The 27,445-nt window shown below is 39.0% G+C and overlaps 1 protein-coding gene across 5 annotated transcripts; it reads left to right on the top strand.

The window, feature by feature from the left end:
- Nucleotides 1-42: 42 nt before the first annotated feature.
- Srp54 (splicing regulatory protein 54) lies at nucleotides 43-27,445 on the top strand. Of its 5 annotated transcripts, none has more exons than XM_045748784.2 (14): nucleotides 43-265; nucleotides 1,581-1,821; nucleotides 2,864-3,007; nucleotides 11,236-11,408; nucleotides 12,613-12,795; nucleotides 13,231-13,329; nucleotides 14,491-14,568; nucleotides 15,114-15,597; nucleotides 15,904-16,058; nucleotides 16,574-16,693; nucleotides 17,395-17,430; nucleotides 17,709-17,780; nucleotides 19,938-20,076; nucleotides 21,494-27,445. In XM_045748784.2, exons 1-14 carry the CDS (start codon nucleotides 144-146, stop codon nucleotides 21,629-21,631), a joined length of 2,184 nt encoding a protein of 727 aa, XP_045604740.2. In that variant the 5' UTR covers nucleotides 43-143; the 3' UTR covers nucleotides 21,632-27,445. The 5 variants fall into 5 exon arrangements, with proteins under 5 accessions (XP_045604740.2, XP_045604739.2, XP_045604742.2 ...); XM_045748783.2 differs by having other exon boundaries at nucleotides 44-265; nucleotides 13,231-13,341; XM_045748786.2 differs by lacking the exon at nucleotides 13,231-13,329 and having other exon boundaries at nucleotides 44-265.

The following is a 27,445-nucleotide window of genomic DNA, read 5'->3' as shown; positions in this document are numbered from 1 at the left end:
TTCCCACTTCACCCTATCTGTTTGGAGGATAGTATTTAAGGCCGGTGGCGGTGCCGGGTGGCGGATATGAAGGAGAGTGTTTACAAGCTGCGCCGAGGCGGCCACGCTCACGTCGCGAGGCGTAGTTACCCACACATTTCACCATGAAGTCCAAGACCAGGATCGTCCAGATCTCGAATATAGCCCCTCAGGCTACCAAGGACCAGATGTCGACGCTGTTTGGGTTCCTAGGGAAGATAGAAGACATCAGACTGTACCCCACAATGTGAGTTCTCAAGAGCCCCAAGGGTAGGAGCGAAGCTTGACACTTATTTGTTCGTCCCCATAACCTTGCTGATGTATTAGTCTTGTTTGTTTATTATTGTTGTCTCCCCTCAAAAGAATCTTAAGAATCTTTTAAGAAACCCCACAATATTTTTGTTGGGTTGTAAAACGGTGGTCTACGTGGTCGGCTCTCAACCGAGGGTGCGGGTTCAATTCCCGCAGTAGGACAGAGATGGGTGGTCTCAATGCCATTCACCTGATGCCCCTATTCACCTAACAGTAATAGGTATCTAAGAATTAGACAATTGTTGTGGAATGTCTCCTTGGGGGAAGGTCAGTAGTTGGCTTAGAAGGACCTTGATAAGACTTGAGTAACAAGTGTTCCCAACAACAAAAAAGTACTGTGCATATAATATGTAAAATCTGGATGTTTATAAAATGATTTGCTGGAAGGTTAATGACAATAAATGGTTATAAGGCCAATGGAAAAATATATATTGACATGTATAGTATATAATTTACCTGAGGGCCACTATCTCTAGTGTCCTCAACAAGGACATGAAGCTGATAGCTTGTCAAAGTTCCCCTCATTTGTCTTGAGGATTTTATCGAGTTTGATTTCTAAATTTGGCAGTGTTTTGCTATTTTCATCTTTGATCGGTAGGTAATTCCAAGGGTTTATAACCATATGGATGAAAACGCATCTCTTGTTTTCTGTCATACGTTGTGGCTTGATGAGCTTGAATACATTGCTCCTTGTTGGTGTTAAATCTGACCTTTTGAAGAAGTGGTCTTGATCGATTGCCTCCACGTTCAATATTTTAAAAGCTTCGAAGAGATCGGCCCTCTCATGTCTGATTTGCATGGTTAGTCCTGTGGTCCTCATCTATTCTTGATATGATAGTCGACTTTGTTCTGGAATGATTTTTGTTGCCTGATATTTAACTTTCTCCAAAGCAGATATTTTTTGTGAAAATGAGATTCCATGCTTGGATACAATAATCCAAGTAAGGGGCACACCAGAGATTTGTACAGTTGAATAACTGCCTCTTTTCCTTGAAGTCAAAGTTTGTTGTGCTGTAATAAAAATGAATATGCATAATGAATATATAAGAGTAATGCGAGATCTTTTTTAGACATTGAACATATATAGACAAATGTACAAATCGACAAGGGCCGTGACGAGGATTCGAATTCACAGCCCTTGTGGATTTGTTCATTTGATGCATCACACTATTGTGATTTCTGTGTGTAATAGACAAATGTAATCTGTATATATTATACTGTTTGTCATACCATATTTTATTATTTTTCAGTCGTGATGTTGCTATACCAGTCCAGTCTCGCATATGCTTCCTTAAGTTCCATGACCGGGAGAGTGTTGCAGTGGCTCAGCATCTCACCAACACAGTTTTTATTGACCGGGCCCTCATTATCATACCGTTCACTACGGGAGATATGCCCGATGAGCAGCGAGCCATGGAAATTCTTGGGACTGGTGGAACAATTCCTGGAATAGGACAAGAAGCCAAATGGCCTGCACATGTTACTAATCAGGTTTGTGTGAGATTATTGTTCTTTATTTTATACTGAAAGATTTGATGTCTGGCAACATACTCTTACATCTTGGTGAACAATAGTGAAAAACTAGGTGAATTTTGTGCAAAACCATATTTCTTAGCAAATGCAAATTGTCCAAAAAAAATGTGAATAATTGTAGTGATTATAGTGTGATATGCATTGTGTTGATTTATTCAATGAACATGCTCCCTTTTACTATCTCAAATACTGTACTAGCATGTACTTTTTGAAGTAATTTTCTGTTCCTTTATCCGTTGTCATGTTTGTATAGATGGTGTGGGAAATTATTATTAGTAATGAATCTTACCTTCAGTGGACTGTATAAAACATTTTATATCACAAGTCTATGATAGAGGTTCTTCAAGCATAGGTAGAACAACTCCTAGAACTTTCTCCGGCTATGTTAAGTTCCATATGAAAACCTTGGGGTTTAATTATTTAAAGTATGTATTATATCAGATTTTGAATTAGACTTGATTTTGATTTTATAAATCAATTTATGTAAGATAAATTATTATTTGATTTATCTATAATAGTTAAATAATAAAATTAAATTGATTAGTATAAGACATTTAGGTCTCGGCTGGCAGAGTAATTGGCGTCCAGGCATGTTCTGCCTCGTCTGTGCAATATGGCCACTTGCTGCTGGTGTTGGTTTCTGGGACATGGAATTTAACCCTTCAGGTCACTGTTTTCTATCTAGAACCACCACCTAGAAGATATCTTTATCATAATTTGTTGAAGCCTTTTATAATTTGTAGATTGTGTGTGGTCTGTTTCTCCTATTCCACATTCCATAACATTGCATTTACTCATATTAAATTCCATTTGCTTAGTGGCACTCCATACACTTCTTTTGTGGGGTGTCTAAGGCTTGTGTTTGGGAGTGCCTAGAGCATTCTGGGCACTCCTATCCTCCTTATGGCTCCTACTGATTTTCTCACTAATTATTCCAGTTTCTGAGCTTTTGAACTACATACTTATTGATTTTTTATAATTTATTAAATTTTATTTACAGATTGATGGAATTGTTCTGCAGACCATTGATCCACATCTTTCAGAGAATGATCTTCCAGATTACCCACCACTACCAGCAACAACCGAGTCCCATAAAATAAATGAAATTCGACGTACTGTTATATTTGACAATCTTGAGCCAAATGTAAGGAGTTTGTATTATTATTATTATATGTTTTTAACTTCATTATATTATTCACAAATGGTTCACAACCAAAATATCCCTAGTTCAGAGTCCAGACTGGATGGAGACATTTGGGCAGTTTCCTTTTGCCTGATGCCTCTGTCCACCTAGCAGTAAATAGGTATTAATGAAGAATTGTGCTGTATTTCTGATGTATAAGATGTACCGAATTTATAGGGATGTTTTGTGGAAAAAAAGTTTTAGTATATTTCATCATACATATGTTGAAAGTGATTCTCAAATGGTTTTGTAATGAAACATGATTTTGTATATTCGGTTTGGGGTGGACAAAACGCTTACATCCTATCCACCACCAAATATGGATGGTAACTCTTCCTAATAAACAATTTTTGGGAGTCTTCTAATATGTCTATACCACCTCTCCATATTGCACTCACCTGCTCAACTTGTCCACATTGCATTCCCTCCCTTCTTTTACTCATTCCACGGCTTGTATTTATCAATATTTTTTGTTCCCGTTACCCAGTATTATATACTGTGGGTTGGTTGGTGTAGTCGTCGTTGATCCTCCTCTATGGACAACCCAACCCACAACTCGGTAGAGTGCTTATACTAGGAGATCACCCTTGGCGCTTCTGGCTCTTGGAGAGGGGCTCAACGTCACACGTTCAGGGGATGCGGCTCCAACACTTAGCCTCGTCGTCACGTGCACACACCCACTCGAGCCGCTGTGACTCCCCACTCTCTCCTTATGAGATATGATCTCCTCAATCCCCCTATGACTTACTAGTATTACCTCCTACCCTGTCCACAGCAGTGGTTCATGGTTCTTTCTCTCTCTCTCTCTCCTTCTTTACTACCTCCTGGGAAGCCTCACTAGGACAAGGGCAAACACCAGCAAATTGTGACACATTTACTGAACAAAGCACATACACGATACATACACACATATAATAATAATGAATCCTATACTCTATAATATCACAATCAGGTTGCACTCCAATACCATCAGAACTCTATTATCAGCTTATCAAGTGGTATCCTACCTCCTGGTTCACCACCTGATACTATTGACTTCCTCAAGTTGGTCAAACCTACACACTGTTGCACCATCAGCAAGATAACATATATATATAGAAAACCAGCATTTGAATGCAATAACATATACCAGTATAAATGTTCATTGATACTTCAGTATAAAAAAAACTCCTTGACGCAAGAATGCCAACAGTCACTCACCTCTCACTGCGTCTTGCACGCTAATGACAACCAAACACTATCAACTCCCTACTAGTAATCCACCAGAACTTCCCCTTCCACCTCTGGAAGTTCACTACCCTATTTCTTTAGGTTCTTCCGGGCTTCACTACCAGGATCCTCTGCAGCTCCTCCAGGCTGCTATCATGAAGTTTCCTTGAGCAACTACGGTGCTTCACCCTTCTGCTAGGCTCCTCCACAGCTCTCTTGGCTGCTACACCATGAAGTTTCCTCGAGTAACTATGGTGCTTCACCACCTCTACAGAAGCACGTGACACTCCTCTTCACTGCTGCTTCTCCTCACAGCTCGAGGTCCTCTGCTCCACTACCTTGGAGTCTCATCAGCTACTTCATCTGCTGGCTTCGAAGTTCTCAGCAACTTCTTCCCCAAAAGACAAACCTGCAACCCATCGACACTCCAATAAAATGTTCCCCTTTAACACATAAACAAAAAATATTCACACAATATGTTTGCCTCAAACCTCTATCTGTTCTCTACATACAGTGAGAGTGGACTCCCCCGTTTTGGGCGGGTCCATACTCCACCTCGCCTGGTGGCGGTCCTCACTCGCTGGGAGGGTCTTCCTCCATCCGGAGCCAGGCTCCCTCAGTCGTCCGCCAGCGCTCAGAGAGGACGGACGTCGCTCCGTGTTCCTCCCTCTTCACTCTCCTATTTCAGGCCTTCTGCCTTATTAAAACATGTCTAACTTATAAATAAACATCGCTACTGTCGCTGGGCACACGACCAACTACAATGCAATCACTATGAACTGGCGTATATCGTGCTTACCACAGATTAACTGGTCGAGGGCGCTTTTCCTCTGACGGCGCCTGGTCAGGGCGCTCCACACAGCCCACAATAATGCCTCCGGGCGGCTTAATATTCACTAATTATCGTCCACGACTTGAGACCACACGTCCCCAGCTCGATTCCACAGCTGGCACGTCTGCACACTTCTCTTCTCTTAGAGATATATCACTAGGGGTTCCCTTCTGACGGGAGCTCAACGAAGCGCGGCTTCCCCCTGCGATGTCTGGCACTCAAGTGAGGTCAAGGTCCTCCAGAAGCGAGCCTCAAGCCTCCAGCAAAATGTCCACATCTCCTAGCCAGTCATTTATCTATTTTCTTCTGCATTGCCCATAATCTCAAACTGTTACACATATCCAACCAACTATTTTACATATGCGTTATCACCTCAATACTTGCTAGACCTTCTAGTTAGGTCAGGCTTGCTGAATAACTCTCAAGGAGGGAGACTCGTTTCTCCTGTAGGCTGAGATCATAACACTCCCCTCCCCTTATTTTTGAGAGTTATTCCAGTGGCAAAGCTCGGGATAATACATCCGCCACCACGCTGTCTCGTTCTTCACCCCATATACTCTCTTAGGAGTCTACAAATAATTCGTTGCACCTTGCAACATCTGGCTCACAACTCTCCAGAAACATGGTCTTCTCACAAACGATTTGACCTCTCTGGCACCTCTTGGCTAGGCTGTCCTCCTTGGACGCCTGCAATCCATTGGTCCACTCTACTTACTGTCTCCACCCTCCGTTTCCTCGTCTTCTTCTCTTCCCGTCCAGAGTCAGACATCTACTGTCTGTACCTCCTCTGTCGTCTTCACACTTCCATCTACTGCCGTTATACTTCCGCCTCCTGTCATCATACTTCACTTCCTCGTCTTCACCGACGATCCTCCCTTTCGTCTCCTCGTTTATCCGAGACCTCATCCTGTTTGACTTCCATCGAGTCCTCGGCTTTCCCCTATTCCTCCATGCTTGTATCATCATCCTCTTTTCACATTTTTCACTTCTATACCACTCCATTTCTTCTCCTTCGACTCTTCTTCGTTCCCTAAAAGTTTCTTCGAGCACTGCACTACATCCAACAGCACTCGACCATACATGTCGCTTTGCCTCTCCCAAAGTGCTCGTAAGCATCTCTCCACACATACTGTCTCTTCTCCTTTCATTTTCCCGGCTATTACTCTTCTTCACTATCTCTTCTCCACGTTTTCTGTGAAACATGTCAACTCCTGACATCTCAAACAACTTAACTCCACTATCCATATACCTCTGTGCTCGTGGACCACTTGACGATCTACTCCCGTCCTCAGTATGTCCACATCCTTCCTCATTCCTACTCAGCACAGTTGCATTCGCCTTCCGACTCTTAATTTCAGCAGTCTGGGCTCTACTCAGGTCAACTCTCTTCACAGTATTCTTCTTCGGCTGGGCCATCTTCACTTTTGACCTCACCGAGACTTCATTTTTCTGGGCTGGACCTTCATCAAACAGCCGTGCTATATCTACATCGATCTCTTCCACTGGCTGAATCGACACTGTCTCACCTTCTCCAGTGTCTTCCTCGTCGGCCACCTCTGCCTTCGTCACTACCGAGACAGGGTACTCAATGGCTTGGCGGTCTCCTGACTCATCCCCTCGGATGTCAGTCAGGTTCACACTCTCAGGTGTCCCACCCGTGCCGTAGCCTTCTGGGCTCTCCTCTGGCACAGTCTCCGCTATGACTCTTGTCAACACCTTTGTCCCGCACAAGTCATTCCCCAGGATCACTTGGACTCCTGGAACAGGTATGTCGGGGCATACTCCCAACATCACCTCCGCCGACACATATTCCGACCTTAGCTGGACAGTACATACGGGCATGTCACTCTCAGACAATAACCCATATACTCTCATCTTACTCCTGCCAGCTAACCGTCGATCATTCCCAATCAGGCTTCTCGTAATCAAGCTCTGATTAGCTCCGGTATCTCTTAAGATACCAACTTCTACCTCAGGTTGGCCTCCTATTCTGATCCAACCTTTGCTCATGAACGGCCTATACCTCTCGTTCACTAAGTTCGCTCTCTGTGGTTTGTCTCGGAACACATTAGTATATTTACCTCGGGGGTCACACATGGCCAGGGTCACAACTCTCTTGCCCTGCCGACAATCTCGCATCACGTGACCCAATCCGTTACAATTGTAACATCTCATCTGGGAAAAATCTCTTCTATATGTACCAAAGCGGCTCTGACTCTGCCCACTCGTATTGGAGTTCCTCGGGCCAGACGTACTACTCGTACTCTGTGGAGCTTTACTGGACTCTTGATTTCCCGGATACCGATCAGTTTCTCGTTTAGCTCCTCCATCTTCACTTTCAGATGAAGTGCGCGACCTACTCTTCTGAGCTTTAGGGTACTTACTTTTATCTGCCCATTTATCAAAATTTTTCTCACCCCAGACTCTTCTGGGTTTCTCATAATTTCTTCCTCCCCAGACTCCATTGGATCTGCCATTGCTGCATCTCGCCTCACTTCTCACTCTGTTCTCCCTCAAGCTCTTGTATGCTTCAGTAATCATATCCGCCCTATCTGCGGCATCTTTCACCTCCATTATCCCTGCTTCTTGGATCTTGAACTTTGTTTCGGGATGCATCATCTCCAAGAACTTCTCCATGACCATCAGTTGCTTCAGGTCAGCGTAAGATCCAACTCCAGCAGCCTCAATCCACTTCTGGAATCGTCTTTCCAGATCTCTTGCTGTCTCAGCAAACGTACATGCTCCAACTTTCACCATCTCTCTGAAGCGCTTCCTATAAGCTTCTGGGGTTAACTGAAACGAGCGCAATATGCTGCTCTTTACTGTGGCGTAATCCTGGCACTCTTCCAGTGACAATTGGGTGTATGCCTCCCTGGCTGCACCGGTCAATCTTAACTGGACCAGCTGGGCCCATTCCTCCTGTGGCCACTCCTTGATGCTGGCTACTTTTTCAAAGTGCTCGAAAAAGCTCTCTGCCTCTTCGGGAACAAACAAGGGAATGTCCTTCTCCCTAACCCTAACATCTGGTGGGTGTGATACCTGGGTGGTGCTCTCTGGCAACCCATGTTCAATCCTTTGCTCAGCCAAGGTTCTGTTCGCTTCTATCTGCATTTGTCTTGTTCTCTCTTTTTCTTTTTCGACCTCTAGTCTTGCTTTCTCTTTTTCTTTCTCTTGTTCCAACTCCAGTTCCCTTACTCTGGTTTTCTCTTTTTCTACTTCCAGTTTGGTTTTCTCTTTTTCTACTTCCAGTCTGGTTTTCTCTTTTTCCTTCTCGGCTTCATTTTTCATCTGCAGTTCTAATTTCATCTTTTCCAGCTGGAACTGTCTCTCCTTGTCCTCACGCTGCATCTGGAGCTCTAACTGGAATCTCTCCAAGCTCCTATTCCGGCTACTCCTACTACTGCGGCTACTCTTGCTGCTCCTACTCGATCCCTGGGATCTCACTTCATCCTGCCCATCATCCTCCTTTCTACTTTCAGCTCCTTTTTGGGCTCCTTGCTCTGCCGCTTCACTTTTGGCTCTTAACTGCCTCAGGATCTCATCCTTCATCCCAGCTACTTTAGATGCTTTCAACCTGATGCCACATTTTTCTGCTATTTGTTTCAATTGATCCCTCGTGCAACCTTCCAAGTCCTCGGGCTTGCCTGACTCCACAAACGTTTGCACCTTATCCATCTTTGTCCTGTGAGTCTTCCCAAGAGAGAGAATATACACCTGCGGTCACACAGTTTATTTCAGCAAGGGTGTACAAATCCACTCTTGGACAGGGTGTGGGTGTGTCAGTTCACTCTCCCGGACAGGCCCCCAATTTATTATATACTGTGGGTTGGTTGGTGTAGTCGTCGTTGATCCTCCTCTATGGACAACCCAACCCACAACTCGGTAGAGTGCTTATACTAGGAGATCACCCTTGGCGCTTCTGGCTCTTGGAGAGGGGCTCAACGTCACACGTTCAGGGGATGCGGCTCCAACACTTAGCCTCGTCGTCACGTGCACACACCCACTCGAGCCGCTGTGACTCCCCACTCTCTCCTTATGAGATATGATCTCCTCAATCCCCCTATGACTTACTAGTATTACCTCCTACCCTGTCCACAGCAGTGGTTCATGGTTCTTTCTCTCTCTCTCTCTCCTTCTTTACTACCTCCTGGGAAGCCTCACTAGGACAAGGGCAAACACCAGCAAATTGTGACACATTTACTGAACAAAGCACATACACGATACATACACACATATAATAATAATGAATCCTATACTCTATAATATCACAATCAGGTTGCACTCCAATACCATCAGAACTCTATTATCAGCTTATCAAGTGGTATCCTACCTCCTGGTTCACCACCTGATACTATTGACTTCCTCAAGTTGGTCAAACCTACACACTGTTGCACCATCAGCAAGATAACATATATATATAGAAAACCAGCATTTGAATGCAATAACATATACCAGTATAAATGTTCATTGATACTTCAGTATAAAAAAAACTCCTTGACGCAAGAATGCCAACAGTCACTCACCTCTCACTGCGTCTTGCACGCTAATGACAACCAAACACTATCAACTCCCTACTAGTAATCCACCAGAACTTCCCCTTCCACCTCTGGAAGTTCACTACCCTATTTCTTTAGGTTCTTCCGGGCTTCACTACCAGGATCCTCTGCAGCTCCTCCAGGCTGCTATCATGAAGTTTCCTTGAGCAACTACGGTGCTTCACCCTTCTGCTAGGCTCCTCCACAGCTCTCTTGGCTGCTACACCATGAAGTTTCCTCGAGTAACTATGGTGCTTCACCACCTCTACAGAAGCACGTGACACTCCTCTTCACTGCTGCTTCTCCTCACAGCTCGAGGTCCTCTGCTCCACTACCTTGGAGTCTCATCAGCTACTTCATCTGCTGGCTTCGAAGTTCTCAGCAACTTCTTCCCCAAAAGACAAACCTGCAACCCATCGACACTCCAATAAAATGTTCCCCTTTAACACATAAACAAAAAATATTCACACAATATGTTTGCCTCAAACCTCTATCTGTTCTCTACATACAGTGAGAGTGGACTCCCCCGTTTTGGGCGGGTCCATACTCCACCTCGCCTGGTGGCGGTCCTCACTCGCTGGGAGGGTCTTCCTCCATCCGGAGCCAGGCTCCCTCAGTCGTCCGCCAGCGCTCAGAGAGGACGGACGTCGCTCCGTGTTCCTCCCTCTTCACTCTCCTATTTCAGGCCTTCTGCCTTATTAAAACATGTCTAACTTATAAATAAACATCGCTACTGTCGCTGGGCACACGACCAACTACAATGCAATCACTATGAACTGGCGTATATCGTGCTTACCACAGATTAACTGGTCGAGGGCGCTTTTCCTCTGACGGCGCCTGGTCAGGGCGCTCCACACAGCCCACAATAATGCCTCCGGGCGGCTTAATATTCACTAATTATCGTCCACGACTTGAGACCACACGTCCCCAGCTCGATTCCACAGCTGGCACGTCTGCACACTTCTCTTCTCTTAGAGATATATCACTAGGGGTTCCCTTCTGACGGGAGCTCAACGAAGCGCGGCTTCCCCCTGCGATGTCTGGCACTCAAGTGAGGTCAAGGTCCTCCAGAAGCGAGCCTCAAGCCTCCAGCAAAATGTCCACATCTCCTAGCCAGTCATTTATCTATTTTCTTCTGCATTGCCCATAATCTCAAACTGTTACACATATCCAACCAACTATTTTACATATGCGTTATCACCTCAATACTTGCTAGACCTTCTAGTTAGGTCAGGCTTGCTGAATAACTCTCAAGGAGGGAGACTCGTTTCTCCTGTAGGCTGAGATCATAACACCAGTGAACCTATAATATGATGTAGGTAATGAAATTAAGATAGGACTAATTATATTGTACATGTAATGATTCCATATAGTGCTCACCATTTCTTGGTAAATTTCCTGTGGTAAATGCTGTTCCTGATATAAGTAATCAAAAGATGAGCTTGTTTAACTAGTTTATAACCCTTGATTGCATCTGGGCTCAAGTTGAACAAAGCTCTATTCGAGGGGATATTCACTAAATTTGTATATTGTATTTATGATTTTGAATATTTTTAATATATTATTTGTTGCATATTATTTACGTACCTAAAATGAATTTCTGTATTTCTCAGATAACTTCAGATCAAATAATGGAAATAGCAGCCAAGGCTGGTGAAGTTCGATATCTTCGATTAGGCATGGAGCACGATTGCTCAAAAAATGCTCTTGTGGAATATTCTGAGCAGCCTTCTATAATTAATGCTCTCAAGATGCACCATCAAGAACATTTGGGTCGGTTAATCAAGTAAGTAATCACATGAACGGCCATAAGATTTTCTGTTATAGTAAAACTTCAGTAGTGTGCCTTGGAAGAAACTACCGACGGTTTTGGTCTCCACATCTTCACCGCCACACTTATTTCAGCTGTTTGCCGCTCTGTTTGCAAAAGTGAACTTTGTTGTGTTCTTTTGGCAGCTTTGTTTAGTTAGCTTAAATCTATGACCTCTTTTTCTTGAGGTTCCATGTTTCTTCGTTTATCAATTAAGTCGATTCTCATTATTATTTTGTACATAAAGAACATATTCCCTCTCTTGTCTTTTATCTTACAGCTTTGGCATATTTAACCATACTGTAACCTTTCCTCATAGCTCTTATCTTTCACTTATGGAAGCCATTTTGTTGCATGCCTTTGCACTTTTATCATAATGTTAAAAAAAAGTTGTACTTGAAAATTTCATTTATGCTTGAGGCTGCTTTCACAGCTCAGATATCAGTCACCCACCCAACATGTTGCAGGGCACTGTGTAGCATTTGTGCCTCTTCAGTAGATATGGCTAAGAATCTTGTTGTTAACATTGCCTATTAAGTGTTATTATTAGGTCTAGTTTCTTGAAAAGTGAATAAAAACCTGCTCTGAGGATGGAAGATTCTCTTGTTAGTAACTAGTCGTGTTTTTAAGTTTGTTAATAATTCAGCCCCATGCTGTTCTTTGTTTTGTCACATAGCTTGTCTAAAAAACTAAATGGTGTTTTAACCTCTTCAAGATGCTGAGGCCAGGGAGAGCCTAGGTAGTTTATGAACTTTTTAGAATAATCTGACAGGTAGGTATTTCTCAGGATACTTGGAAATATCTCGAGGCTTGTTGTGGGTAGTCGTGTATTGGACTACTAAGGTGAGGAGAGGAGAGATCTTTTGCCTAGAAGTGATACCAGTATTATGCATCTCGACTGGCTAGCAGCCACTTGATATTGCCAAGCATTATTGTCAGGACCAATGATACAAACACTGGCCAATAATCAGACACATAATTCCATTTGCATCCATATGAGGTCAAAGGCATCAGTCATTTTGACTGTGTAAATTGTAATGTGGTGGAGTGCTACAATTACTTATATTCACTTGTCAAACAAGTTTTTGTTAATCCTTTAATGTTACTAACAATTAGTTTTAAATATGTTTTATAAGTATAATATTTTAAAAATTATTTATTAATATTTCTCCCTGTGTAGGGTTAATCATTCCAATGTAGCAATTATGAAGCCTCAAACAAAGAGTAATGAGGCTGCACAACGGGAGATAGAGGAAGCAATGCGACGAGTGAAAGAAGCACAAAACTTCATAGCTTCAGCTATTGATCCTGTCATGTCATTCCTTGATTCATCAAAGGAGAAAAGATCGAGGTCTAGATCACGGTAAGTGTTATGTCATTTGTATTTTTAAGTACTGTACCTTCATCTGGTGAGTGAATGCACGTGTGTATCGCTGGATGTGGAAAGGGTTAGGTGGTTGGACAAGTTTGACAATGTAATTGTTTATGTAGGATCTCTTACAGGCATTTGTCACTGGAATTGTTTGCTCATAGGTACATCATCTATAACTGAAAAAAGTAATGTAAAGAATTTATGAAGCCTTGGTATAAAGGATTACATTGCAGGAAATTATCTGCCCTGTTCATCAGGCCATAAATCATGACTGGAGGCTTCCTTATCCTTACATGATCTACAATGTAACCAAAAGGATGGGTGGTGGTAGAGGATAGGATCAAAGTTGTACTCAGATTGTTTTATGAATAGGTAGGTTCAGACTGAAATTTAAATATCAGCTTTGTTTGATCTTGATTTTTATAGGAGCCGATCCCGATCACGACGCCGCACTAGGTCTCGATCTCGACGCTCCAGGTCTCACAGGAGAACCCGTTCTCGCTCACATCATAGAACCCGATCAAGGTCACGGTCCAGGTACTATTTGTGGTACTATTTGTGGTGATTGTTCTGTAGTGATCTGTATAATTGTCTCTACTCCTATATACATAGAAGTGTCTAGGTAGGGGGAGGGGGTGATATTGAAAAAGTACTATTATTTTTTTTATTGGCCCTTCATTAAGTACTGTATTCTTCTCTGATCAACGAATATATCCTGTTGTCAGTCAAGACAAAAAACTTTTTTTTTTAAGCGAGTTCTATTAATGCAAAGGGTAACTAATTCTATCCAGTTAGTTAATTTATTTCCTTTATTCCTCCACTCTTTCACGTGTCTAGTACTGTACAGAGAGTCTGCATTCCTCTTGAATCTATGTATTTCTGCCGTTCTGATGCCTTGATCCATCTGGGAGCGTGCCTCTCTTTTTGGATGTGGCCCTCTTGTGTAGGATACCTCTTACACCACCTAAACTCTTGAAAAAAAAAAAACTTGGAAATGTTTGAACATGTTGGGTCATCTATGACACTCTTGAAGGATTTTCCAGTTGCATGCACTGACTGACTGTAAGAATTGTGTTTAAATTAAAGTGTTTAAAAAGACCCCCGGATGGGGAGAGTGAGGAGATTCTTCTTTCTTATATGGTAGTGCTTTCATTGCTTAGTGGAGGATGTGGTCTTTCAGTTGCATGCATGAATTTAAACGTGAGTTGATCATTTTCCTTGGGTTCTCATTTTCTACCAGTTTCTTTCATTGGGAAAAATTAAAAAAACTCTAATTTTAATATATTTTCTTCTAAATTTCTTTTGCAATAGGCTAGCTGGTTTTGTTGGTTTGAATATCTTCTCACTTAGTTAGCATAGTTGTCTCGGGTCTCCATTTTTTCCATAAACTGTGTGTTTTCTCTTTATTCAGGTTTGATTAACTTCATATATCATTTGTTGCTAAACTGATTCTTTTCTTTCATATCTATATCATCATTGATAAACAAAACTTTCCTCTATAGTTAATTGGATAGATCCAAAAGAACCAGAACAAGTCAGATTCAGTACTGTGTTGAGATAGAACTTTTAAAACACATTAATGTTTTTGCAGTGGTGAGAAATAAAAGGTATTAGAAGGAAGGCTTTGAAAGTAAACTGGTGAAGAGACAGTAGAATAAAGTAAATATATGTTCCCATTTATTATAGAGACCGACACAGACGTTCACGCAGTCGCTCACGCAGGAAGAGATCATCCTCAAAGACCCGAAAGAGGTCTAGGACAAGGTGAGAATATTTGCAATTTTGTATATGCTGTACTGTACTGTAGTTAGTATTATTTGGCTAGATCAATACTTTATTATTATAGTTAAGACATCTAACAATTCTAATTCATGTACTGTAGATACATCATCAAGCAGGAATCAAGAACCCCATCAGGCAGGGAGGTGTTTGCCTGAGATATATACATATATACAGTACTTTGAGCTATTGCGTACCACTAATAGGCTTTGTGCCTTCTTTTGATAATTACTTGCCGAGACAGGAGGGTAAAATGCAAGTAACCGCTTGTGTAAATGGTTAGTTGCATGGTTGCAAGCTTTGTACTTGCAACCATGCAACTATACTAAAAAAAAATTTAAGAGGGTCATTGGGAAAAATTGTGTGGTGGGGGCTGTAGTACATTACTGAAAGAATAAATTATTAATATTTTTGTACAGTAGAGTTTTACCTTATGTATCTTTTAATTATTATTATTATTATTATTAAGTATTGTTATAATTTTCAAACTCTTTGTTTGCACTGATTTTTCATAATGGATTCTTCCCCAGATCTCACTCTCGAAGGAAGTCGCGTTCAAAGTCTCGCTCCAAGCGATCTCGATCCAAGTCCAAGGCCAAGTCCAGCTCCTCACGAAAAGAGAAGAGCAGCAGCAGTAGTAGTAGCAAGAGTAAAGAAAAAGATAAAGACAAAAGCAAGGATAAGGATAGAGATAAGGATAAAGACAAGGACAGAGCTAAGGATAAAGATAAGGACAAGGACAAAGACAAAGATAAAGATAAGGACAAAGATAAGGACAAGGATAAAGACAAGGATAAAGACAAGGACAAAGATAAAGACAAAGATATAGATAAGGATAAGGAAAGGGATAAAGATAAGGAAAAGGATAAAAAAGAAGAGAGAAAATTAGAAGTCATCAAGGAAGAAGAACCAGAGTCTAGCAAGGTGGAGGAAGTCAAGAAGGAGGATGCTAAACCTGAGGAACCAAAGGAAAAGGAGAAGGAGAAAGAAAAGGAGCCGGAGAAGAAAAAGGAGGTCAGTTATTGGGAGTTTAAATAAGTCATTCAATTCTGTACTGTACTGCTGGAATTTTGAGTTAGGGAGCATAACTTGTAAAGAATGAGGTGAGAAGTGACTTGTGGGAAAAAGAGAACCGATATTAAAATTAGAATTATTTTCTAATTCAAATTTTTCTAATTAGAACTCTAATAAAATCTATATTTCTGTCTTGGTGCAAGGCTTCAAGAAATTATATTTTGTTATAATTTATTATAAGCTTATGTGGCTTCTTGGAATTTGGGTTTTTGACATTAATTTGTATGTTTCTTGGTATAATTTCAGACTAGCAAATCCCGTCGCACACGTTCTCGTAGTCGATCTCGTGAGCGTAAGAGCCGGCGAACGCGGTCGCGCTCTCACAGCAAGAGAGGTTCACGGTCGCGCTCGCGGTCACGAAGTCGTACCAAACCAAAAAGGTCACATAGGTCAAGATCTAGGTGAGACTGCAATTGTTGCACTATTTGTTATTAATGCCATATTTATCATTAGTTTAATGTGTACTACACATTGGTTATTTTTATTTGCTGCTTGATGAGCAGCAGAAATATTACTCAGTGTTAAATGAGTGTATTTTGGTAAATATTCTTGATTTTTTTTTTTGTGAGCTGACTTTTGATTTTAAATTTTCTTAATACAAATTAATTTTCATAAAACTGGTTCAGTATCCAATTTTTTAGCCATATTCTCTGCTTCCAGCAGACTGAAAAATACAATTCACTTCTTTTTCACTCATTCCTATTTTATCATCACTATCATGCATTGAAATGTAAGAAAAGTGAATTAATAACCGATTGTAGATATTAAACCAAACCAAAAAGCTTTATATTTATGCTTGTATATTCATGGTATATTGATGAGAATGACATAAAAGATGCCATACTAAACTAACTTGAAGAGTAAGAGATTGCAATGTGGCTCAATATAAAACTGCTACAATATTTTCATTATTTAGGTCACGCTCACGACGCAGATCTCGCAGTAAATCTCGCTCCCGCAGGGATCGTTCCAGAGATCGTCGTGGTCGTTCGCATGAACGATCAAGGCGAAGGTCAAGATCGTCTTCAAGATTAAAGTAAGTATTTTGTTCACATAAATCTATATGAAAGAGTGACTTAAACCTTTTAGTACAGTATAATTAGAAATTACAATATCCTACAGTGAGAGATATAGGAGGAAGTGCAAAATAAATACTGTACATTCAAAAGCTGGGGGTGCCATAAGCACAATTAGAGAATACTGTATAAACATCAGTGGCCCATGACTGTTCACTCTCCTGCTGACAAACATAAGAAATGTCTGGAACAACAGTGGAAGCTTATAAGAGAAATATGGACAAGCTTCTACTGTAGTTACTAAACCAACCTAGCTGTGATGGCTACTTATTCCTTTTACCTTTGAAGACAAACAGCTTCATAGACTAGGCAATCACCAAAGGAGGCTGCAGGAGTAGAACTATTAAAAATCATTAGTTGGTAATCAACAGTGGAGTAGAAGAACTATTGAAATCATCAGTTGGTAATCAACAATAGTACCTGTCTTAATGAAAGACATTGCCAATTTCCTGCTTATATATATCTCTGATGGTGTGGTACTGTTATGCCTATGCTTTCCTGCTGTCAAAGTTCAGTACAGTACATGTATTTTGAGTTTCCTGTTGTGAAAAATTTTCCTTTAATCAATTGGCATACAGTGCAAATATTTTATTGCATTTATTTGGTGTGTAATAAAATTAAGACAATTTGCATCTAAGGGAATTTTCTCTTTCCCCACCAGGACGGGAAAATCCAAAGACAAGGAATCTAGCAAAAAGTAAGTTAAACTAATTTTTATAATAGCAAATTAAGGTCTATTCTCTGTTGGAAATAAATTTCTTAATATATTGCTGTAATTATAGAGAAATGTTTTAAGATCTTAACTGCTTAGTATGTTTATTGCTTGTTAACCATCACTGACAGCTGTACAGTAATTAAATGCAACACCTTCCAAGTGTGCAGAAACCATTCAATATTAATATATTTTTCTTTACAAGTGATAGTATGTTATATAATGAGAGAGAAAAATTGTAAACAAAATTCTCCTTGCCATAGTGTTGGTGTGGCGCGTTCACAAAGTCGTGCTCAGAAGCCGATTTTGCCGCCGCTGCCCCCATTCATCAAAAAGTGCGTTTGTATATGAGTTGTGACACTATTTACACTCATTATTACACAGGCATTACTGTCAATCAAATAGATTCCCTGTTATTAGAAATTGCTATATTTTATTATTACAGTGCTATTTATGACAATAACACCTGCTGACAAAGTTTATAATATTCATTTTTTATTTTTTGTCGTTACAAGTTATACATTATATTTATACTGAAGAAAATTTGAGTATTGTTAATTAGAGTACATAGTACTTGTATTACGGGCCCTGTATTCCATGTGCTTTCTTAAAACTATTCCTCATTGTTTAAGGATTGTCAAATAAATTTAACGTAATGGGAAAAACTTAATATTACTGACTAACAAATTTTTGTATAAGTATATTTTACATTACTTGGTTTCAACAACTATTATAATAAATTCACATGTTCTAGCCTGCTTGTACAGAATATCTTATTATGCATCATTTTCCAGACTTTGACTAATTATTCAGTAACATAGATGAAGTTTTATCACAACATAAATGATACTCAAAATGTTTTCTTTCAATGTCATGTTTTTACATTAAACTCATAAATTTAAGTATTATTTAAAATTGAATTATCCATTTATTTTATGTTAGTATCTTTAGTGTTATGATTAAAAGAGTTATTTGAGTATGATTGGGGGTTTATGTCTTGCATTTAGTGTCTTTTATATTAATAAAACAGATAAAGCATATGTATCTATGCTAGTCACAGATTTGTTATTCGGGGACTTGTTTATTTGCTGTTTTGGCAATTTGCAGTTAGGATCACTATGTATGGGAGTTTTTTTTTAGTAGTCCTCTTCCCTCCTTCCCTCCTTTTTCAACCCAGAACGCTGCAGTTTTATTTAAAGCCCATGATGACTCTTATTGGTGCGAGTGCGAGGTCCATTGGCACTCTTCTGTATTTCCTCATGTTTACCAGATCTATTTCCTCATTGCACCTATTTCATGTTTTCATTCACTTTGCTATTTCAGGAAAGAAGAACTTATACCCATGTTCTGTTATGTAAGGTTGTAAGGTCAATCTTACTCAAGCTGGGTTTTAGTCTCTACGTTTCTGGTTCTCACTTCATTTGCCCTAATATCGGAGAGATTTAAGGTTTTGCCTACCTTTACTTCACTTGGACGTCTTTCTTTGTGCCAGTGTTCTCTGGTCTCTCTCCATTGGTATTTATTTGTACCCTTCTGCTTATTTTCTTTCTGTTGATTAATTCTTGTGAGGCAACTGAATCTGGTAGCTCGGAAATTAGGCACAATGTGAACAATAACAGTACAAATTAGTAAAATCTTTCTGAATTGAATTATCTGGTCACTCCTATTTTCTGTTAAAGTATGTTGGGAACTCTTTGTGAGCAAGCAAACGAACAGTTAAGAAATAGTCTTCCATTAGCTGTCGCTTATGTGTTGCCAGGATAATGGCAACACATGTAAAAGATTTTACTTTTAGGCTTGTAAAAGATTTGAATATTTTATGGATACACCTGTCTATCATTCTACACTGAACTGGACTACTCTACTCTACTACTCCCCCCCCCCCCCCACTTAGCACTTTATAAATTTCTGGGGAGGTGAATACATACTGAAGCCCTTATGGCATTGGATACATTACCCTGAACATGTGATTTCATTGTGCCTGCAGAGCTGTTTAAAATTCCACATGGAAACAGTTCTGTACTAAATATCATCCTGGCAGACTGTTCAATATATTTTCTATAGTTATTGTGGGGAGGAGCCTGACAGCTGAATGGACAGCGATCTGAATTCGTAGTCCTGAGGTTCCGGATTTGCTCCCCGGTGGAGGCAGAAACAAATGGGCAGAGTTTATATCACTCTGATGCACCTGTTCACCTAGCAGTAAATAGGTACCTAGGAGTTAGACAGCTGCTACTTGCTGCTTTCTGGGGATGTGTAACAAAAAAGGAGGCCTGGTCGAGGACCGGGCTTCGGGGACGCTAAGCCCCGAAATGATCTCAAGATAACCTCAAGATGAACACCAAATTTTATCTTAGGGGGTAACTGAATGATTCTGCCCAAAAAGGTGCTTTTCATATGCACTCAAAGCCTACATTTTATGTAATGCTAATTGAAGTGGCCTGATTAAAGATAAGGCAACACAACAAATCTAATTTTTTACCATCTCGCAGGAAGGAGTCACGGCGCGATCGTAGCCGCAGTCGAGATAACAAAGACAAAGAAAAAGATAAGGACAGATATAAGGAAAAAGACAAAAAGGATAAGAAGAAAGATAAGAAAGAAAAAGAGGAGAAAAAGAAAGAATTGAAGGTAAGAATTAATCATTGATATATTACTATAGATTATAGCCTGTGATTTGTCTTTGCTAAGTGAAGGGATGTGCCACATATTCAATAGCTCTTCAGATCCTTTCCAGATATTCAATCAGATGTAGTAGTTTGAAGATCTGTCCGGATATCTAGCCATTTTATACAAGTTTCAAATTAGTGAAATCAAAAGTGCACTGAAATACTTAACTGTATATACCATCACCTTTTCATCAATGCGGGCTGCTAATACACACAGCCTCACTGACTAGGCACTCACTATGGAAGCCCTGTCACAAGTTGGGCTGCAAGTATAAGAATTTAAAAAATAAAATTGACCACACCAACCATAATTATCATTGTACCTCAAAAAAAAAAAAACCGACTCCAGATCTTAACAAAGTTTCAAGTGCTCAAACTTTGAAATACTTTGTGTATATTTATATATTATCACACATAATATTTAAACCTAGTATTTATGTTATTATAATATTAAAAATGCAGTATAATAAACGTTGATTTTTAACTAAACCCTACCATATTGTTTAGGAACCTTAGCCATGTTACCTACTGGCAGCAAAATTGTATATAGTATCAAGAGTTCTTATGCAATGTAATAACTCACTGTGCAGTACAAGTGCAACAAATTAATTCATTTTTGAGAGTGATCAAGATTTTTGAGAGTACCTAGCTTAAAACATTGTTATCTTAAGTTTTATTGTTGACTAGCAGACAGTGGTGTGAGACTTGGAAATGCTTTAAGTTAGAAAACTACAGGCTCAAATATCTTAGTCTTTAAGTAGTAGGTTAGATAACAATCTGAAGTTAGATATCAGAGCTGGAAATTATGCGTCTACTATAAATGTCAAGGTGCCTTTCAACCTAATTTGCAAAATCTCTGTTGCAAATGGCAGAAGAAAGCATTATTCTTTAAGCCTGTCAGTAAGAGTACTGCCAATTTCACCAAAGAGAAAATTCCTGTTCTTGTCTTCTTGGAGAAGACGAGAACAGAAATTTTAATAAAAACATCAGCAGCACTGGGAGCTTGAAGAAGTAGTGTTAGGGGTATAACTCCTATACCACAGCCAGAGTGCATGCAGGCAATGCGTAACTGACTGGGCTTTAATGGAAGCCTAAGGACCTCTAGAGGATTCAGCTGAATCCCAGGTTGCATTACTTTTAGCGTGGCGTGCCCAAGTGGCATATGCATAGGAGTGCTCAGTGTGCAGGTTCGAATCCTCCTTATGGCTTCTGCTGATTTTTGTCACTGGTACATCAGGTTAATGTGAGTTCTTTAAGCATGTGTTATGTTCTCGGATTGTCATCTTGAATATTGTTCAACTTTGAGTTGCATATTGAAATGCTGTGCAGTCATATTGGCTTAGCGCACCCTTCATGATTACTTGTGATTATTTTTACAGGTATCACGGGATTATGATGAAGAGGAGCAGTTAGGATGTGATGGAGAGGATGAGAAGGGGAAGAAGAAGGAAAAGGAGGAGGAAGACACAAAGGATAAAGGAGAAACAGTTGATATGGACATCTCTGATTCCCCGTGATTACAGGGCTTTCCTGTAAGACTAAATATAAATATATGAAGTAAGACTGCCTGGTCATACTCGATCATTGGATATACTGTATATGGGAAATATTGTTGGTTATAGATAAATCAACCAATTTTGTCAGGTTATTCTAAGAAGGTGTTTAAATTAATAATTTTGTTTAATATTTCAATTAAATGGGTCTCTACATTTTTTATTTTAAACTAAAAAAAATTAGTACACAGAGGATAAATATTTACAATTTTCTGGCCTGCTGAGAAAGTTTGGTTAAATTCAAGTTTAGGTTAAAATATGCTATTGAAATGTTTTACTTAAAGCAGTAATGAAAATTTGGCATGTCATGTTTTATATTGCTACAAGAGAAGGATCACGCTAAATTACTTTTGTGTAATATGTTGTTGATTCAGTACTGTGAGTGAATTTATTGCGTGTATTGTGCCTGCAGCCTTAAAACCTTTAAAGCTTTTCATATTGACTTGAGTATTACTATTACGTTCAGTATCTTGTACTTAGTATCTCACGCGTTGCTGAAATTTGTGTACGTGTTTAGTTATACATACATATATAAATACTGTATAAATCATATCTCTGCCATGTCATGCGATATGGCATGACATATCGAATGTCATGCAGGGCATGACATTCAAAAACATTACATTGACCTAATAATGTACTCAAAATCCATATTTTGTAATGGTGTTTTGCCACTATGCTAGGTAGCTATTGCATAGAATTTCTGATTATTTTTGTATGATCAGTTCTTTCCCTTTAAATTTTTTTTCATAATTCTTGCCAATTCATTTAAATATGTACAGTATAAAGGTTATATAACCTCCATGAGTATATTCATGTACAGTACTGTATACAATGTGTAATTTTGTCAATTACTTTGTCGAGTAGTACACACATGTACCAGCCCGTCTTCCTGACGTTTCCCAACGTCAAGAAAACGGTTAGTTTAAAGTGTCCTTCAAGTATGTCACAGTACGTCACTTTCACGACCCTCTTCCATTTTCTAGTATGATCATTTTTGCCCTTCTGTAACGCATATGATCGATATGCGATGTTTGTAAGATAGGTTGTATGTTCAGCTTCGAACACTACCCTTTGCTTTGCTACATTGCACTATATTTTTTTTTTTCCCTCCTTCCCTGCCGTCACTTGCATCTTTATTGTCATAGAATGTTTTCTATGAGATTTAAAATTTCTGTAATAAGAGCTTCCCTCTACAGTATTCTACATGTATATAGACTTTTCATTGTACAGTACAATGATGTATACTTTTAAATAATTTGGCTGACAACCCCTTTAGCTTCTCTCCTTTCACTTTGTTATGATGAATGTTTATTTTCTGTGGCTGCTCCCTCAGTCACTTCCTAGAGTTTAGATGCTTGTATCACAGATCTGCTCGCAACACACCAGGCCTCTGTTCTCCATTTCTTTCCTGTGGGATTTGATTGCTTTCTAGGAGGCTCATCAGTATTAGGTGGGTGGGCAGGTTTTTGCCTGTACATTAAAAATACAGCAAGGTTGTTGCTATGGTTGTTAACCCATAGTTAACTATCATTACTCTGTGTTACAACCTATTTCCTCTGACCAATAATAATAAAACTTTGGGATTGCAGGGGACAAGGGTAATGGTTTGCCTGTTTCTGTCGCAACTGTTTAGATTTCCTTTGTCGTAAGCTGATCATGGATGGTTACTTATTTCACCCCCAATTTAAATGAATGATAATTCTGGCCTTGGTTTCCAGTAGTCTGCTCAAGTTCACATACTTGGTATGTTGTGAGACACACTGGTGCCCGCACCTTGACTCGGAGAATCTGTCATGTCCTCCAACCAGACTGCTTGCTGTCTCACCTCTTGTGGACCTCTTGTCCAAAATACTGCCAAATTTTGTAGTCGAACACCAATAATTTGTGCTAAATGGGGTACTGTATAATCTCCACCTAGCAACCATTATAATTCAGTTTCACTCGGTTGAGGCTTTACTGAACAGCCACCGAAACAATGGGGCTAGGCACTCCAAGTGACTCGTTAACTCAATTACAGTACTTTAATTGGAATTACACTGGAATTGGAATTAGCACTGGCACTGTGGGTCTTGGCAACACTGCAGAACATCCGGTGAAACACATTCCTTCAAATTATGGACCCCACTGCTGCAGACATAACTCAAAAATGTTCCAAGTCACTAACCTCCCAGAATATGCTCCAAAAGTGTGTATTTAATATAAATTCAACTCGGTGGCAGTCGAGCATTCATATAGACAAAGAGGACAACAGAAATCCTTTGCTTCATGATATTTAATGAATGAATGTCACAAGCAATGTAATCATAGCCTCGACTGAAAATTAAATGACTTGTACAAAGCAGCTCCCTGCTTGTATAAGCATTCATGCATGCTTGTACAAAGCAGTTTATAGGAGCATTCCCTTGCTCTTATGAACAAACTTCATGAAAACTTGACCATTCGCATAAATAATTGCCAAAACATGACGCATCTCGATTAAAATATTCATGGATTAATCGCCACCAAATCACTGAATTTCCTCATTTTTCACTTGTACATTGTAAATAAATAAAAATTCACATAAATCACTATGCATATACAGTAGTAGTAGAAACACAATAGTAAACAATGTAGATAACCTTGCCTTTTTCTGTAAACCTCACTAACTCAATGAGGGGAAGGAGGGGTTGTCTAGATACCATTTAAATGGATGTTGCCATGGCAACTGTCCTACATTCCCTTGCTGCTCTAACATGCCACTCCTACTTTGTGCATTGTCGTCGCTCGGAAAGTCTCGCAGGGCACTTACAGGTACGTCGTGGTTCTCCTTGACATAAGGCTACCACACAAATTTAATGTTGACTGCAGGACACTTTTTTTTTACTACTGATCACTAGGGAAATTATTACACAATGTAGTTGTTGGGCTGTCACTGCAACTTCTCTACACACTAGAATCAGTGGCCTTACTCGTAGGCCGTCACTCAATGTCACTGGAGTAACAGGAATTTCACTTCCTTGCACTACACTCCCTTAACTTGGCCCAAATCACTGGCAGTAATGTCACTGAAGTTACAAATCATCACTGGCTTGCACAGCTCTCCTTGCCTATCTGTTACCGATCCTTCACTGGCCAGGACTGATCACTCGGTGCTAAACAATGCTTTTTTTCTGATTTACATGCTTAAAAATTTATCGAGTATGACTTGACAGCAGGAAGAGGAGTGCTGCATAGATAGCATATTCATTTGTTGCATTTCAAGGTATATTAAAATAAGTACAGGTACCTATAATATTAATGATATTCAAAGAATAGTACAGTATAAACACTTTTTGAACTTATAGAAATAAAGCAAAATTTGGTATTCTCGTACATTAATAACCCAGTGGTGTTCTGGCACGGAAGTTTTACTTGTAATACCTCACTATTTTGTTGTGTAGACAGATGATGTATAAGTTTTTTGTTTTTTATATAAATATCACGACAATACTGATATACTGTACCGTGTAAATATGTTTTAGGCAAGATACAGTTCAACTTTAGTTGAGACTAGAAACACCCTCATTGCTACAGTATCAACCTATTATGCTGTACTCTGTGCATTTTCTTGTGCAGCATTCATGTAAGAAATGTCTACAATGGGTTAATACAGTCGTAACATTTTGGAATGTCTTGAGGTCAACTTTTATGTTTGCATTTTTGTTCCTTTTAGGGATTTCATACTTATGGAAATGTCACTTTAAACATGTGATTATTATATTTAAAATAAACAAGAATATTATTCATATAAATCATTGATTTTTTTTTTTTAATTGAAAACAATGTATAGTAGCTGTTTTTTATGTAATAATAGTTTGTATTACATGTATGGGAATAAATATTTGATTGATTAGAAAGTGTCCATTTTCATAAAAAAAATTCTTGTAGTTTAATTTCACCAATGAGAATGTTGAACGCGTTTTCAGCTCAATTCGCCTTCATGAAAGCAAAATTGAAAGTGGGAAGGAAAGATTTGGCAGATAAATCTTAGTCAGCCCACAGGGAAAGACAGGTCACCTGACCACCAAGGTTTTGGAATGAAACCATACTTTTAAGAAGGGAAGAAAAATTAAGATTAAAGAGAATGAACAAATGTACTTTCCTCAATCAAAAATGTAGACACATTGGTACAAAATAAAATCTGCATGTACAACTGAACAGCAATGATCTGTAATTTACAAATACTACTGTACATTTAATGTATTTTGAAATAAATCAAGCTGAAGATGAAAATAAGTATTTTGGGATTGTGAAGATGTAAACACTTGAAACCTTTATATAAAGAAAGGTGTACTTAGCATTTATAGACAGAAATTCAAATAATTTTACAGGTAACGGAAAAAAGCATATTCTATATAATACATTTACATTCAGTATTAGACAAAATACAGTACAGATATTTTAACAATTCATTCACCTAAACAAACCAATATTCTAGTCCAGTCACCCATCCAAAATTTGGATTTGGGTTCAAATAAGTTAACATTTGTGGTAAAACTGGAATTATTGTATACTGTACTGTAATAATTTTAAGCAGATTAATTCCTCTTATATTTGTGCTATTAGCAGATATTAACAAAATATAGTTTGTATGTGGTTTTACCAAATTTATGTAGTACAGCAGTGTAAATAGTACTGTATAATACAATTAATTGGTGACTTATTTTCTGTGGGTGGTTACCTGCTACCAATAGTTTGTGACTTATTTTCTGTGGATGGTCATCTGCTACCAATAGTTTGTGACTTATTTTCTGTGGATGGTCATCTGCTACCAATAGTTTGTGACTTATTTTCTGTGGATGGTCATCTGCTACCAATAGTTTGTGACTTACTTTCTGTGGATGGTCATCTGCTACCAATAGTTTGTGACTTGCTTTCTGTGGATGGTCATCTGCTACCAATAGTTTGTGACTTGTTTTGTGGGTGGTCGTTGTCAACAACAAATTATCGTCTGTTGTGGTGGTGGTGCATTTTTTTTTTCAATAATTAATTTTGTGAGTAGAAAAGATGTTTGCCAGCAAGAGTTGTATGGCTAGACCAGGTATCATAACATGGACAAACAAAGTTATATCTGTATACAGTAACGATGCTGGCAGATACATTTTAGTGTTGCATGTGGATCATATCTGACATTTAAAAAAAGTCAGGGAAAACAGTTCTAAGTGTTGAAAAGATTGAAATACAAATTCTTGGCTCAAATACTAATAGGTTTGATCAAGCAGTTTACAAGCACTGTGCTATATATTTTTCAAGCCACAGGATTGTTGCCTTCATTAAGGTAAGTACAAAATTTATCATAATGTAAAATTGCATAACAAGTCATAAGCTTCTATAGCATTTGTTAATGTGCAAATTCATTTTCTATCAATTGTTCTAAGAAGGTTCGTAAACAGTTGTAAATAGTCCCCAAGAAGTAAAATATTTGAAAATCCAGATTTTGTGTAAATCTGAATCAGGTCAGAAATTATAGTTTGGATTTTGCAAACTACACTGTACAGTAATTATATAGTACAGTATATATATATATATTCTACATGATAGCCAGAGTTGCTTAACAAGAAGAATGTCCTTATACTATAGAGTATTGTATTTTACACTTTTCTAAAATAACGTGTTGTGGGCTGTTAAGATATTTTCATTGTAATGCAACCTACATCAAATTTTTTGTTTCCAACTTGAACCAAAAATTACTTAACATGCGTCTTATTCCAGAAATATCCCAAACCAGTATTATTAATAAATTATTGTTCTCAGTGA

The sequence above is a fragment of the Procambarus clarkii genome, chromosome 2 (genome assembly GCF_040958095.1).
Source record: "Procambarus clarkii isolate CNS0578487 chromosome 2, FALCON_Pclarkii_2.0, whole genome shotgun sequence".
Classification (NCBI taxonomy): domain Eukaryota; kingdom Metazoa; phylum Arthropoda; class Malacostraca; order Decapoda; family Cambaridae; genus Procambarus; species Procambarus clarkii.
Note: the sequence above shows the minus strand (reverse complement) of the source record. Positions and strands in the feature narration are given on the sequence as shown.

Excerpts from the sequence above, each read along its gene's own strand:
- Srp54 (XM_045748783.2), top strand. The coding sequence starts at position 144 with ATGAAGTCCAAGACCAGGATCGTCCAGATCTCGAATATAGCCCCTCAG. Across the intron at positions 14,569-15,113 it reads CGAAAGAGGTCTAGGACAAG|ATCTCACTCTCGAAGGAAGT; the intron begins GTGAGAATATTT and ends ATTCTTCCCCAG. Across the intron at positions 20,077-21,493 it reads AGAAAAAGAAAGAATTGAAG|GTATCACGGGATTATGATGA; the intron begins GTAAGAATTAAT and ends TTATTTTTACAG.